Below are 15707 nucleotides of genomic sequence, written 5' to 3' on the forward strand. Positions count from 1 at the left end.
TACAAAGACAAGTGTGTCTTGCCTACAGTCAAGCATGGTGGTGGGAGTGTCATGGTCTGGGCTGCATGAGTGCTGCCGGCACTGGGGAGCTACAGTTCATTGAGGGAACCATGAATGCCAACATGTACTGTGACATACTGAAGCAGAGCATGATCCCCTCCCTTCGGAGACTGGGCCACAGGGCAGTATTCCAACATGATAACGACCCCAAACACACCTCCAAGACGACCACTGCCTTGCTAAAGAAGCTGAGGGTAAAGGTGATGGACTGGCTAAGCATGTCTCTAGACCTAAACCCTATTGAGCATCTGTGGGGCATCCTCAAACAGAAGGTGGAGGAGTGCAAGGTCTCTAACATCCACCAGCTCCATGATGGCGTCATGGAGGAGTGGAAGAGGACTCCAGTGGCAACCTGTGAAGCTCTGGTGAACTCCATGCCCACGAGGGTTAAGGCAGTGCTGGAAAATATTGACACCTTGGGCCCATTTTGGACATTTTCACTTAGGGGTGTACTCACTTTTCTTGCCAGCGGTTTAGACATTAATGGCTGTGTGTTGAGTTAATTTGAGGGGACAGCAAATTTACACTGTTATACAAGCTGTACACTCACTACTTTACATTGTAGCAAGGTGTCATTTCTTCAGAGTTGTCACATGAACAGATATACTCAAATATTTACAAAAATGTGAGCGGTGTACTCACTTTTGTGATATACTGTATAGAAAAGGAGGCTGAGAGAGAGAGATGCAGAGAAACAGAGAGAGAGAAAGGGGACAGACAAAGAGAGAGAAGAGTTGCAGAGAGGTAGGCAGTGTGGCAGTACAGAGTTATGGTTCTCCCTATAGGCTAACCAACTATAGCATCTGTAGAATATCTAACTCAGTCTCTCAGTGACTCCACCTTCATGACATGGACTGTTTCATTCAGCAGGTCTCTAGTAGAAGTTTGCAGGGCCCAGGGTGCTGAGTCGGGAATAGCCCTTCTGTTATGAGGAAACCTCCATTTAAAAGGCCTTTATAGGGCACGTGATGACTGATCCTCCTAACACACACACACACACACACACACACACACACACACACACACACACACACACACACACACACACACACACACACACACACACACATCCTTCTAGCCCCAGAGGCTTACCATATTTATAGGCCGCCCCATTGGCACGTGACGACCTGCGGTTTTGTAATTGTCACACATTTTTCCACTGCTCTGGTGGTTACCCCTCCATCACCCCTCCATCACCCCTTCTCAACCCCTGAATATATCCTTCTTTCCCCTTTCTGTTTGGTATGGAAAAAAGTGCATGTTTATGTTTTGTGTATCCCATTGTTTAGTGTGCCCCTAGGCACACAGTATTTGGGAAGTGTGTGTGTGTGTGTGTGTGTGTTCACTAGCTCGCCTAAACAGGTCTCCTTCTGTGGGAGTGAAGCTTTGCTTAAAAACTGCAGTGCTGTCTTTGATGTTCCGACATCTAATGCCTACTTCAAAAGCAAGGTCAAAGTGAAGTCGAGACTTCATTAAACATATTATGCTCAAAGAGCAAATTTCTTCTTATGTGTCAAAGAGGCAAGTTATTCACATAAGCAAGCAGGGGTCAGGGGTCAGGCTTTGTCATAATGCTGTTGAAGTATGAGACCTAACTCATATTGGACCTTACCGTATGAGAGGCAGCAGTGAGCACATTCAGCTCTGGTCTAAATAATGACATTGGGCTGTCATGACAATGATTGAATGAGCCTTTCGGACGAAGACACGACACAGCCAGACAGACAGTGATTATTAAGGTTCTTTCAGCTCACCGCTGGACTATCCATCTGCCCAAAAGAGGAGCACTTAATAACACCAGGCTTTTCAGCCAATGAGACAGCATTGGGATGGGTTGTGGGGCGGTCATTGCCTGACCTGTCTGTTTCCTCATAGGGGATACCAGGGCTTTAATGTCATTAATCACATGACACTCGAAAGACCGACACATGCACACATCAGTCTTGGCAATAGCTCTCTCATCCCATCATTGTCTACATACTGTACATCCAAGATCCATTTCCCATTCTCTCCATGTGTCCCCATCTCTCTTTCTCCATCTTCTAAGTCTGTTTTTATTTGACCTTTATTTAACTAGGCAAGTCAGTTAAGAACAAATTCTTATTTTCAATGACGGCCTAGGAACAGTGGGTTAACTGCCTATTCAGGGGCAGAACAACAGATTTGTACCTTGTCAGCTCGAGGGTTTGAACTTGAAACCTTCCGGTTACTAGTCCAACTATCTAACCACTAGGCTACCCTGCCGCCTTCTAAGTCTGTCATCCTGTGTGTTGTAGACATCATGCCATGTGTCATTATCCTGTGTGTTGTAGACATCATGCCATGTGTTATTATCCTGTGTGTTGTAGACATCATGCCACGTGTCATTAATCTGTGTGTTGTAGACATCATGCCATGTGTCACCATCCTGTGTGTTGTAGACATCATGCCATGTGTCATTATCCTGTGTGTTGTAGACATCATGCCACGTGTCATTAATCTGTGTGTTGTAGACATCATGCCATGTGTCATTATCCTGTGTGTTGTAGACATCATGCCATGTGTCATTATCCTGTGTGTTGTAGACATCATGCCATGTGTTATTATCCTGTGTGTTGTAGACATCATGCCATGTGTCATTAATCTGTGTGTTGTAGACATCATGCCATGTGTCATTATCCTGTGTGTTGTAGACATCATGCCATGTGTCATTAATCTGTGTGTTGTAGACATCATGCCATGTGTCATTAATCTGTGTGTTGTAGACATCATGCCATGTGTCATTATCCTGTGTGTTGTAGACATCATGCCATGTGTCATCATCCTGTGTGTTGTAGACATCATGCCATGTGTCATTATCCTGTGTGTTGTAGACATCATGCCATGTGTCATTATCCTGTGTGTTGTAGACATCATGCCATGTGTCATTATCCTGTGTGTTGTAGACATCATGCCATGTGTTATTATCCTGTGTGTTGTAGACATCATGCCATGTGTCATTAATCTGTGTGTTGTAGACATCATGCCATGTGTCACCATCCTGTGTGTTGTAGACATCATGCAATGTGTCATTATCCTGTGTGTTGTAGACATCATGCCATGTGTCATTAATCTGTGTGTTGTAGACATCATGCCATGTGTCATTATCCTGTGTGTTGTAGACATCATGCCATGTGTCATTAATCTGTGTGTTGTAGACATCATGCCATGTGTCATTATCCTGTGTGTTGTAGACATCATGCCATGTGTCATTATCCTGTGTGTTGTAGACATCATGCCATGTGTCATTATCCTGTGTGTTGTAGACATCATGCCATGTGTCATCATCCTGTGTGTTGTAGACATCATGCCATGTGTCATTATCCTGTGTGTTGTAGACATCATGCCATGTGTCATTATCCTGTGTGTTGTAGACATCATGCCATGTGTCATTATCCTGTGTGTTGTAGACATCATGCCATGTGTTATTATCCTGTGTGTTGTAGACATCATGCCATGTGTCATTAATCTGTGTGTTGTAGACATCATGCCATGTGTCACCATCCTGTGTGTTGTAGACATCATGCAATGTGTCATTATCCTGTGTGTTGTAGACATCATGCCATGTGTCATTAATCTGTGTGTTGTAGACATCATGCCATGTGTCATTATCCTGTGTGTTGTAGACATCATGCCATGTGTCATTAATCTGTGTGTTGTAGACATCATGCCATGTGTCATTATCCTGTGTGTTGTAGACATCATGCCATGTGTCATTATTCTGTGTGTTGTAGACATCATGCCATGTGTCATCATCCTGTGTGTTGTAGACATCATGCCATGTGTCATCATCCTGTGTGTTGTAGACATCATGCCATGTGTCATTATCCTGTGTGTTGTAGACATCATGCCATGTGTCACCATCCTGTGTGTTGTAGACATCATGCCATGTGTCACCATCCTGTGTGTTGTAGACATCATGCCATGTGTCATTAATCTGTGTGTTGTAGACATCATGCCATGTGTCATTATCCTGTGTGTTGTAGACATCATGCCATGTGTCATTATTCTGTGTGTTGTAGACATCATGCCATGTGTCATCATCCTGTGTGTTGTAGACATCATGCAATGTGTCATTATCCTGTGTGTTGTAGACATCATGCCATGTGTCATTATCCTGTGTGTTGTAGACATCATGCCATGTGTCATTATCCTGTGTGTTGTAGACATCATGCCATGTGTCATTATCTTGTGTGTTGTAGACATCATGCCATGTGTCATTATCCTGTGTGTTGTAGACATCATGCCATGTGTCATTATCCTGTGTGTTGTAGACATCATGCCATGTGTCATTATCCTGTGTGTTGTAGACATCATGCCATGTGTCATCATCCTGTGTGTTGTAGACATCATGCAATGTGTCATTATCCTGTGTGTTGTAGACATCATGCCATGTGTCATTATCCTGTGTGTTGTAGACATCATGCCATGTGTCATTATCCTGTGTGTTGTAGACATCATGCCATGTGTCATTATCTTGTGTGTTGTAGACATCATGCCATGTGTCATTATCCTGTGTGTTGTAGACATCATGCCATGTGTCATTATCCTGTGTGTTGTAGACATCATGCCATGTGTCATTATCTTGTGTGTTGTAGACATCATGCCATGTGTCATCATCCTGTGTGTTGTAGACATCATGCCATGTGTCATTATCCTGTGTGTTGTAGACATCATGCCATGTGTCATTATCCTGTGTGTTGTAGACATCATGCCATGTGTCATTATCTTGTGTGTTGTAGACATCATGCCTTGTGTCATTATCCTGTGTGTTGTAGACATCATGCCATGTGTCATCATCCAGTGTGTTTCTCTCTCCCTGCAGGTAGATAAAGTGTGTGGTCTGTCTGGTAAGGAGCCCACCACCAGCGTCCACCCTGACCCCACCCCAGAGTTCACGACCCCCACAGTGACATCATCAACCTCCCCTACCTCTATCATCCCCTCCATTCCCCCACAGGAACAGCTGATGGGAAACCTTGCCCACCTGAGGAGGTAAGGTTGGGACAAACAATCTTTTTAGATAAGCAGAAACGTGAAATCAGAAGTCAGATGTCAAATGTTTCTTACATTAGCCTTATGTTAGCCTTACATTATTCTTAGCCTTACATTAGCCTTAGCTGTGGTGAGCCTTTGGTGTTGGCGGAGCTTGCACTTGTGGGACTATTGTATTTTATCCATTCTGCTGTGCACGCTCAATCAAGTACATCTAATGTATTTGAAAGGAAAGGATACGTATTTGATCCAGGCCTGGTGACAGCTGACCATCACAAATAAACGTAAATGAACATATATTATGTGACAGAGACAATCATTGGTCAAAGGACACCCTATTCCCCAATATTGTACATAGAGTATAGTGTTCCTGTCTCTCTCTCTCTCTCTCTCTCTCTCTCTCTCACACACACACACACACACACACACACACACACACACACACACACACACACACACACACACACACACACACACACACACACACACACACACACACACACACACACACACACACACACACACACACATTACCTATAGACCAGTTTAGGTTGTTGTTGTGAATTTCCAGCAGACTTTTTGGGAAGTAAAACCCCCACACACACACACAGACATACAGTGTGTCACACACTCCTCTCACACAGCCTAGTTAGAATGTTGTGTTTGGTGTCCGATTCCCCCTCCACCTCGTCCTCTGAGGCACCCTGTGCCCACTGCCCACAGGAGCTGGCAGGGCAATGCCCACAGGAATGGGGGAAGATTAATACGGACGGACCGCTTCCTGTTTACCCAGACTATCATAGCCCCAGCTCAGATCAGCTGCCCACTTCAGTTCTATCATCACATAGGCACACAGTCACACAGTCACACAGTCACATATTAGGCATGCAGACATGCACACCAAGTCGAATACACACACCCGCGTCTGCCCCTCCGACCTTGGACCATAGACCCAGATCCATGAATCACTGTGCTGGTGTCAGTTTAACTGCCACTCCTGCCCTGGCACTGCCACCTTGCTCTATGCCAACAGTAGCAGCCCCCTGCCAGCCTACCCAAAGTCCAGTGTGCAGCAGCCACATCACATACATACCAGTTTACACTGGGGCAGAGGCACAAGGCCAGTAGACACTGAATATGATAGAGTAGAATAACAAGGGGAAATTACATTTGCATAATTTATTTTGTGTTTCCAGTCAAATGTAATCCAATGGGATAGTTACTTCTGATGGGAATTCAATGAAATGTTTTTTAATGTTCCCAGACACTAATATTTTGAGAAAAACACATGAGAAAGGAGTGGTATACATATACAATTGTATTGTTTTCTCAGATGTGCATTTCTCACTTGTATGACATCAACGATTGTTTTAACACTGTGTCATGGGTTGATGGTGTTGATGACAAACTGCTGTGTGTCCCACCTTGAGGTGTGTGTGGGGTGTGGGATGGGTGTGTGTGGGACGGCTCACTCTGACCTATGTATGTGCATGACTGACCCTTGACCCATCAACTGACTATTTCTTAGTGCTGAACGATTAACTGAAACATCTGTGATTTTTGGGGGTTTTAAACACCTAATTGACTGATGTCAGTTCAATTATGTGAATTCGATTTTTTTTTTCTTCTTCTGTGAGATCAATGCGCACGTTGGTTGCACAGTTTCTCTAGAGATAAATCAGATGAATCCCGAACCGTGCGATGTAGTAGGTAGTTGTAGTTTCCAACAGGCCAGAAAACGTGGTAATTAACTACAATGACCATAACCCTACTTGTCTGGTCTGTTTTTTAATGCCTGCTATGTTAGATTAGTGTGGGGCAGACATGGAGGGAGAGAAGTGACAGAAGAATGTGCTATTGAATGGGATAGAGCAGTTGCTTCATGAAGTATCTCTACCTGAGAATACATGACGATTGATAGTTGGCATTCAGCAGTCATAAAAGTATGTCTTATTTACTTTGAAGAACTAGTAAAATAGTGACTTTATCAGACAGTATAGGTAGCAGCTCTGTAGAGATGAGATGATGACTTGGAATGAAATAATAAAGTCATCAAATAAACAAATGTAATATACAACAACAACTGAAATATATATATATTGGTTTTATTTAATTAGGCAAGTCAGTTAAGAACAAATTATTATCTTATTTACAATTATTATCTCATTTACAATGACGGCCTACCCCGGCAAAATCAGGACGAGGCTGTGCCAATTGTGCACTGGCTTATGGGACACCGAATCACGGCCGGTTGTGATACAGCCTGGATTCAAACCAGGGTCTGTAGTGACGCCTCTTGCACTGAGATGCAGTACCTTAGACTGCTGCGCCACTCGGGAGCAGCAGTCTAAGTAAAGTCATGTGAATAAGTGATGGTTAATAAGGGATAAGTAGTAATGGGCATCACTAACATCATGGGACTTTTAGAAACGGTTTCATTCTGTGTTGTTACAGCATTCAACGCATTTAATGTTTAAAAAAATGTTCAAACCAAAACCGAAGCACGAATTGCTCAACACGACTATTTCTTCCTCTCCCTCCCTCCCCTCCTTCTTTTGTTTTGTCCTCCTTTTGTTCCTCCCCTTGTTTTCTCTCCCTGCATCCCTCCTACTTGCGTCATTCTTCCATCCTCAGTTCATTCACCCTGAAACACTCCAGGAATGATAAACCTAGAAGTCTGAAAAAGATCTCTAGGTAAGCATGACGGACCCACCAGCAGAATGACAAGTACCTGTCTCTGTCTTCTCGGTCTCACATATTGCCATCTATCTGTCGATCTATCTGTCGATCTATCTGTCGATCTATCTGTCGATCTATCTGTCGATCTATCTGTCGATCTATCTGTCGATCTATCTGTCGATCTATCTGTCGATCTATCTGTCGATCTATCTGTCGATCTATCTATCTATCTATCTATCTATCTATCTATCTATCTATCTATCTATCTATCTATCTATCTATCTATCTATCTATCTATCTATCTATCTATCTATCTACAGTGCCTTGCGAAAGTATTTGGCCCCCTTGAACTTTGCGACCTTTTGCCACATTTCAGGCTTCAAACATGAAGATATAAAACTGTATTTTTTTGTGAAGAATCAACAACAAGTGGGACACAATCATGAAGTGGAACGACATTTATTGGATATTTCAAACTTTTTTAACAAATCAAAAACTGAAAAATTGGGCGTGCAAAATTATTCAGCCCCCTTAAGTTAATACTTTGTAGCGCCACCTTTTGCTGCGATTACAGCTGTAAGTCGCTTGGGGTATGTCTCTATCAGTTTTGCACATCGAGAGACTGAAATTTTTTCCCATTCCTCCTTGCAAAACAGCTCGAGCTCAGTGAGGTTGGATGGAGAGCATTTGTGAACAGCAGTTTTCAGTTCTTTCCACAGATTCTCGATTGGATTCAGGTCTGGACTTTGACTTGGCCATTCTAACACCTGGATATGTTTATTTTTGAACCATTCCATTGTAGATTTTGCTTTATGTTTTGGATCATTGTCTTGTTGGAAGACAAATCTCCGTCCCAGTCTCAGGTCTTTTGCAGACTCCATCAGGTTTTCTTCCAGAATGGTCCTGTATTTGGCTCCATCCATCTTCCCATCAATTTTAACCATCTTCCCTGTCCCTGCTGAAGAAAAGCAGGCCCAAACCATGATGCTGCCACCAACCACCATGTTTGACAGTGGGGATGGTGTGGTCAGGGTGATGCGTTGTGTTGCTTTTACGCCAAACATAACGTTTTGCATTGTTGCCAAAAAGTTCAATTTTGGTTTCATCTGACCAGTGCACCTTCTTCAAGGGGGACAAATAATTTCGCAAGGCACTGTATATCACTCTGTTTCTATCTCTATCGCTCTGTTTTCTAACTCAATCTCTCTGTTTCTAACTCTGTTTCTAACTCTGTTTTCTGTTTCTATCTCTATCTCTCTGTTTCTAACTCTAACTCTCTGTCTCTCTGTTTTCTAACTCTCTGTTTCTATCTCTATCTCTCTGTTTTCTGTCTCTATCTCTCTGTTTTCTAACTCTATATCTCTGTTTCTATCTCTATCTCTCTGTTTTTTAAACTCTATCTCTCTGTTTCTGTCTCTACCTTTGTGTCAAACACTGTTTTTTAACTCTCTGTTTTTATCTATATTGCTCTGTTTTTTAACTCAATTTCTATGTTTTCTACCTCTCTGTTTCTATCTCTGTCTATCTCTATATCTATGTGTTCTATCTCTCTCTGTTTCTAATTCTAACTCTCTGGTTTCTAAGTCTATCTCTGTTTCTATTTCTATCTCTATCTATGTTTCTATCTCTATGTTTTCTATCTCTGTCTCTATGTTTTCTAACTCGATCTCTCTGTTTCTATCTCTATGTTCTATCAAATCAAATCAAATTTATTTATGTAGCCCTTCGTACATCAGCTGATATCTCAAAGTGCTGTACAGAACCCCAGCCTAAAACCCCAAACAGCAACAAGCAATACAGGTGTTGAAGCACGGTGGCTAGGAAAAACTCCCGAGAAAGGTCAAAACCTAGGAAGAAACCTAGAGAGGAACTAGGCTATGTGGGGTGGCCAGTCCTCTTCTGGCTGTGCCGGGTGGAGATTATAACAGAACATGGCCAAGATGTTCAAATGTTCATAAATGACCAGCATGGTCAAATAATAATAATCACAGGCAGAACAGTTGAAACTGGAGCAGGAGCACGGCCAGATGGACTGGGGACCGCAAGGAGTCATCATGTCAGGTAGTCCTGAGGCATGGTCCTAGGGCTCAGTTCCTCCGAGAGAGAGAAAGAAAGAGAGAATTAGAGAGAGCATACTTAAATTCACACAGGACACCGGATAGGACAGGAGAAGTACTCCAGATATAACAAACTGACCCTAGCCCCCCGACACATAAACTACTGCAGCATAAATACTGGCGGCTGAGACAGGAGGGGTCAGGAGACACTGTCTCTATGTTTTCTATCTATCTCTATGTTTTTCTATCTCTCTTTTTCTAACTCTTTCTCTAACGCTCTGTCGGTTTCTCTCTCCCTCTCTCTCTTTCTCACTCTATGACAGCTGATGTTATCATCAGAATTGGATCAAGCTATGATATCTCGCAACAAATGTGTGTGTGTTTCTGTGTTTATGTGTGTGTGTGTGTCTGTCAGTCTGGCGAGTGTCATGTGATTAATAATATGATCTAAACCTTCGTAAGTCCCTCGTAATTTGCTCACCCGCGGCCCACCCCTAACCGGGGGCTCTGATAATGTCATCATGACAGCCAAGACTGATGGGGTCCTATCTCAACATATGACCTCACATGACCCCTGTTATTGGAGTTGGGTGGCCGAACATGTGCCAGATCAGAATGATCCTAATGTTTGGCCAGGATGTCACTAAACACTACAGCATCTTTATCAGTGATGTGTTTACATATGTGTCTGTCTGGATATAATTCATATCGTTCCCTGTGGATTATACACCTGTCATTTTATTAGTGAATGAGTAGCATGACTACATACCATTTGATCTGTTTAGTTTCTATATTTAGAACACAGTCAAAGTGTTTCACTCTTCTTATATCATCTCCAGCTGACAGACACACAGATGTACTGTTGGCAGTGTAGTTGTAGGTTAGCCTTAGCTGTTACACTATGGTGTGTTGAATATCAACACAGCTTCTATGTTTCTTTTAACATACAGTTTATCTGTCTGGGGCCTACCTCTCACCCCTCTTTCCCTCCTCACTCCCGTCTTTGTCTCCATCTCTCTCCATTCTGTCGCCCTCCGTCCTCCCTGTTCTCTCCATCCTCTCTTTCCATCTCTCCATCCCAGGGAGTTTCTGAGCTACGTCCAGCGCTACAAGTTGTTCTTCGCGGTGCTGCCGGAGATGCTGTGTGAAGGAGAGACGGTGGTGGAGGACTTCACCTGCTGGAGCGGAGACGACGTGGTGGAGAGGTAATACTGGAGAAGAAGGAGAGAGGGATGGGGGGGTGAGGTGAAAAATAGAGGGAGGGTATGATGCTGTGTGAGGAAGAGATGGTGGTGGAGGACTCTCCGCACCTGCTGGAGTCAACGTGGTGGAGGGGTAAGACCAGGTTGAGGGAGGGGAAGCGTTGGGGAATAAGGGAGAGAAGGGATGGGGGGATGAGGGAGAGTAGGGAGTGGAAGGGATGAGGGAGAGAAGGGAGTTGAAGGGATGAGGGGATGAGGGAGAGAAGGGAGTGGAAGGGATGAGGGGATGAGGGAGAGTGGAAGGGATGAGGGGATGAGGGAGAGAAGGGAGTGGAAGGGATGAGGGGATGAGGGAGAGTGGAAGGGATGGGGGGATGAGGGAGAGTGGAAGGGATGAGGGGATGAGGGAGAGAAGGGAGTGGAAGGGATGAGGGGATGAGGGAGAGTGGAAGGGGTGCGTAACTGGTGGCAGGGAAGTCAGACGCAGGAGAGCCGAACTAGGTAATAGCCGGAGCAGTTTAATTACAAATAACCAACATAGGTACAAAACCCGAAGCACAACAGTAAACATGTGCACAAGCACTTACAACAAACAATTCCACACAAAGACGTGGGGGGGGGAACAGAGGGTTAAATACACAACAATTAATGAGGGAAATGAAAACCAGGTGTATAGGAAAACAAGACAAAACAAATGGAAAATGAAAAATGGATTGACGATGGCTAGAAGACCGGTGACGCCGACTGCCGAACGCCGCCCGAACAAGGAGAGGAAGCGACTTCGGTGGAAGTCATGATATAGAGAAGGGAGTGGAAGGGATGAGGGGATGAGGTAGAGAGAGAGGAAGTGAAAAAGGGATGACCACTCACAGTTTTGCTGGGTTTCTACTCCATGGCTTTAGAAGCTGATATTCTCTGTCCTACTTATCTACTAGAAGAGAGTGTGTGTGTGTGTGTGTGTGTGTGTGTGTGTGTGTGTGTGTGTGTGTGTGTGTGTGTGTGTGTGTGTGAGAGAGTGTGTGTGTGAGAGAGAGTCAAATCAAATCAAATTTTATTTGTCACATACACATGGTTAGCAAATGTTAATGCGAGTGTAGCGAAATGCTTGTGCTTCTAGTTCTGACAATGCAGTAATAACCAACAAGTAATCTAACTAACAATTCCTAAACTACTGTCTTATACACAGTGTAAGGGGATAAAGAATATGTACATAAGGATATATGAATGAGTGATGGTACAGAGCAGCATAGACAAGATACAGTAGATGGTATCGAGTACAGTATATACATATGAGATGAGTATGTAAACAAAGTGGCATAGTTAAAGTGGCTAGTGATACATGTATTACATAAGGATGCAGTCGATGATATAGAGTACAGTATATACGTATGCATATGAGAAGAATAATGTAGGGTAAGTAACATTATATAAGGTAGCATTGTTTAAAGTGGCTAGTGATATATTTACATCATTTCCCATCAATTCCCATTATTAAAGTGGCTGGAGTTGAGTCAGTGTCAGTGTGTTGGCAGCAGCCACTCAATGTTAGTGGAGGCTGTTTAACAGTCTGATGGCCTTGAGATAGAAGCTGTTTTTCAGTCTCTCGGTCCCAGCTTTGATGCACCTGTACTGACCTCGCCTTCTGGATGATAGCGGGGTGAACAGGCAGTGGCTCGGGTGGTTGATGTCCTTGATGATCTTTATGGCCTTCCTGTAACATCGGGTGGTGTAGGTGTCCTGGAGGGCAGGTAGTTTGCCCCCGGTGATGCGTTGTGCAGACCTCACTACCCTCTGGAGAGCCTTACGGTTGAGGGCGGAGCAGTTGCCATACCAGGCGATGATACAGCCCGCCAGGATGCTCTCGATTGTGCCTCTGTAGAAGTTTGTGAGTGCTTTTTGTGACAAGCCGAATTTCTTCAGCCTCCTGAGGTTGAAGAGGCGCTGCTGTGCCTTCTTCACGATGCTGTCTGTGTGAGTGGACCAATTCAGTTTGTCTGTCATGTGTATGCCGAGGAACTTAAAACTTGCTACCCTCTCCACTACTGTTCCATCGATGTGGATAGGGGGGTGTTCCCTCTGCTGTTTCCTGAAGTCCACAATCATCTCCTTAGTTTTGTTGACGTTGAGTGTGAGGTTATTTTCCTGACACCACACTCCGAGGGCCCTCACCTCCTCCCTGTAGGCCGTCTCGTCGTTGTTGGTAATCAAGCCTACCACTGTTGTGTCGTCCGCAAACTTGATGATTGAGTTGGAGGCGTGCGTGGCCACGCAGTCGTGGGTGAACAGGGAGTACAGGAGAGGGCTCAGAACGCACCCTTGTGGGGCCCCAGTGTTGAGGATCAGCGGGGAGGAGATGTTGTTACCTACTCTCACCACCAGGGGGCGGCCCGTCAGGAAGTCCAGTACCCAGTTGCACAGAGCGGGGTCGAGACCCAGGGTCTCGAGCTTGATGACGAGCTTGGAGGGTACTATGGTGTTGAATGTCGAGCTGTAGTCGATGAACAGCATTCTCACATAGGTATTCCTCTTGTCCAGATGGGTTAGGGCAGTGTGCAGTGTGGTTGAGATTGCATCGTCTGTGGACCTATTTGGGCGGTAAGCAAATTGGAGTGGGTCTAGGGTGTCAGGTAGGGTGGAGGTGATATGGTCCTTGACTAGTCTCTCAAAGCACTTCATGATGACGGAAGTGAGTGCTACGGGGCGGTAGTCGTTTAGCTCAGTTACCTTAGCTTTCTTGGGAACAGGAACAATGGTGGCCCTCTTGAAGCATGTGGGAACAGCAGACTGGTATAGGCATTGATTGAATATGTCCGTAAACACACCAGCCAGCTGGTCTGCGCATGCTCTGAGGGCGCGTCTGGGGATGCCGTCTGGGCCTGCAGCCTTGCGAGGGTTAACACATTTAAATGTTTTACTCACCTCGGCTGTAGTGAAGGAGAGACCGCATGTTTCCGTTGCAGGCCGTGTCAGTGGCACTGTATTGTCCTCAAAGCGGGCAAAAAAGTTATTCAGTCTGCCTGGGAGCAAGACATCCTGGTCCGTGACTGGGCTGGATTTCTTCCTGTAGTCCGTGATTGACTGTAGACCCTGCCACATGCCTCTTGTGTCTGAGCCGTTGAATTGAGATTCTACTTTGTCTCTGTACTGACGCTTAGCTTGTTTGATAGCCTTGCGGAGGGAATAGCTGCACTGTTTGTATTCTGTCATGTTACCAGACACCTTGCCCTGATTAAAAGCAGTGGTTTGCGCTTTCAGTTTCACGCGAATGCTGCCATCAATCCACGGTTTCTGGTTAGAGAATGTTTTAATCGTTGCTATGGGAACGACATCTTCAACGCACGTTCTAATGAACTCGCACACCGAATCAGCGTATTCGTCAATGTTGTTATCTGACGCAATACGAAACATGTCCCAGTCCACGTGATGGAAGCAGTCTTGGAGTGTGGTGTCAGCTTGGTTGGACCAGCGTTGGACAGACCTCAGCGTGGGAGCTTCTTGTTTCAGTTTCTGTCTGTAGGCAGGGATCAGCAAAATGGAGTCGTGGTCAGCTTTTCCGAAAGGGGGGCGGGGCAGGGCCTTATATGCGTCGCGGAAGTTAGAGTAACAGTGATCCAAGGTTTTTCCACCCCTGGTTGCGCAATCGATATGCTGATAAAATTTAGGGAGTCTTGTTTCAGATTAGCCTTGTTAAAATCCCCAGCTACAATGAATGCAGCCTCCGGATAAATGGTTTCCAGTTTGCAAAGAGTTAAATAAAGTTCGTTCAGAGCCATCGATGTGTCTGCTTGGGGGGGGATATATACGGCTGTGATTACAATCAAAGAGAATTCTCTTGGTAGATAATGCTGTCTACATTTGATTGTGAGGAATTCTCAATCAGGTGAACAGAAGGATTTGAGTTCCTGTATGTTTCTTTCATCGCACCATGTCTCGTTAGCCATAAGGCATACGCCCCCACCCCTCTTCTTACCAGAAAGGTGTTTGTTTCTGTCGGCGGGATGCGTGGAGAAACCCGTTGGCTGCACCGCTTCGGATAGCGTCTCTCCAGTGAGCCATGTTTCCGTGAAGCACAGAACGTTACAGTCTCTGTGAGTGTGTGTGTGTGTGTGAGAGAGAGTGAGTGTGTGTGTGTGAGAGAGAGTGAGTGAGTGTGTGTGTGAGATTGTGTGAGTTTGTGTGTGTGTCTGTGATTGTGTGTGTGTGTGTGTGATTGTGTGTGTGTGAGAGAGATTGAGTGAGTGTGTGTGTGAGAGATTGTGTGTGTTGGTGTAATAAGCCTGTGTGTGGTTTTATGAAGCTGTTGTTAATAAGCGAGGCAATGCGGAAGTCATAAGAACCTTCGTTCCCCGTTGTATGAAGGACAGCACTGGCTTGTTTTTTTATGGTGCTGATTTGGGGCGTGGCTCTGGATCCTCCTCACTGTATGTGGCTGTGTGGGATCCACTCATCACCTAGTCATAATGTGTGTGTGTGTTTGTGTGCATCTCTGTGTGTGTGCGCATGTGTGGGTCTGTGTGTGTGTTTATATGTGTGTGTGTGTGTGTGTGTGTTCAGGCACCACAGAGTTTAGGCAGGTCACAGAGTAATTCTGATCTGTAACTTATTCCCTCTCTGGAAGGGCTTCATAAGCGCTTCTAGAATGCTCTCTTCCCTCAGCAATTATGACAACACTGGGGCCTGCGGTGGCCCCTGCCTG

At 44.9% G+C, this 15707-nt stretch overlaps 1 protein-coding gene and 1 long non-coding RNA gene across 3 annotated transcripts in view; one reads left to right on the plus strand and one right to left on the minus strand.

Moving 5' to 3' along the window:
- The window catches only part of LOC135558630 (glypican-5-like), a 248390-nt gene that overhangs the window by 87481 nt on the left and 145202 nt on the right, over positions 1 to 15707 (plus strand). The window contains exons 4-6 of one of the 2 annotated variants that reach the window (XM_064992579.1): positions 4904 to 5073; positions 7708 to 7767; positions 10892 to 11014. In XM_064992579.1, coding sequence (XP_064848651.1) covers positions 4904 to 5073; positions 7708 to 7767; positions 10892 to 11014 — 353 coding nt within the window. The remainder of the gene's footprint in view (positions 1 to 4903; positions 5074 to 7707; positions 7768 to 10891; positions 11015 to 15707) is intronic. The other variant, XM_064992580.1, reaches the window with a different exon arrangement.
- LOC135558631 (uncharacterized) lies at positions 8414 to 15342 on the minus strand. Its single transcript, XR_010458376.1, has 3 exons — positions 14982 to 15342; positions 10780 to 11020; positions 8414 to 9846 (listed from the first exon to the last, which is right to left on the minus strand). It is a non-coding gene; the product is annotated as an uncharacterized LOC135558631 (long non-coding RNA).

This window comes from Oncorhynchus masou, chromosome 17, assembly GCF_036934945.1.
Source record: "Oncorhynchus masou masou isolate Uvic2021 chromosome 17, UVic_Omas_1.1, whole genome shotgun sequence".
NCBI classification, from domain to species: Eukaryota; Metazoa; Chordata; class Actinopteri; order Salmoniformes; family Salmonidae; genus Oncorhynchus; species Oncorhynchus masou.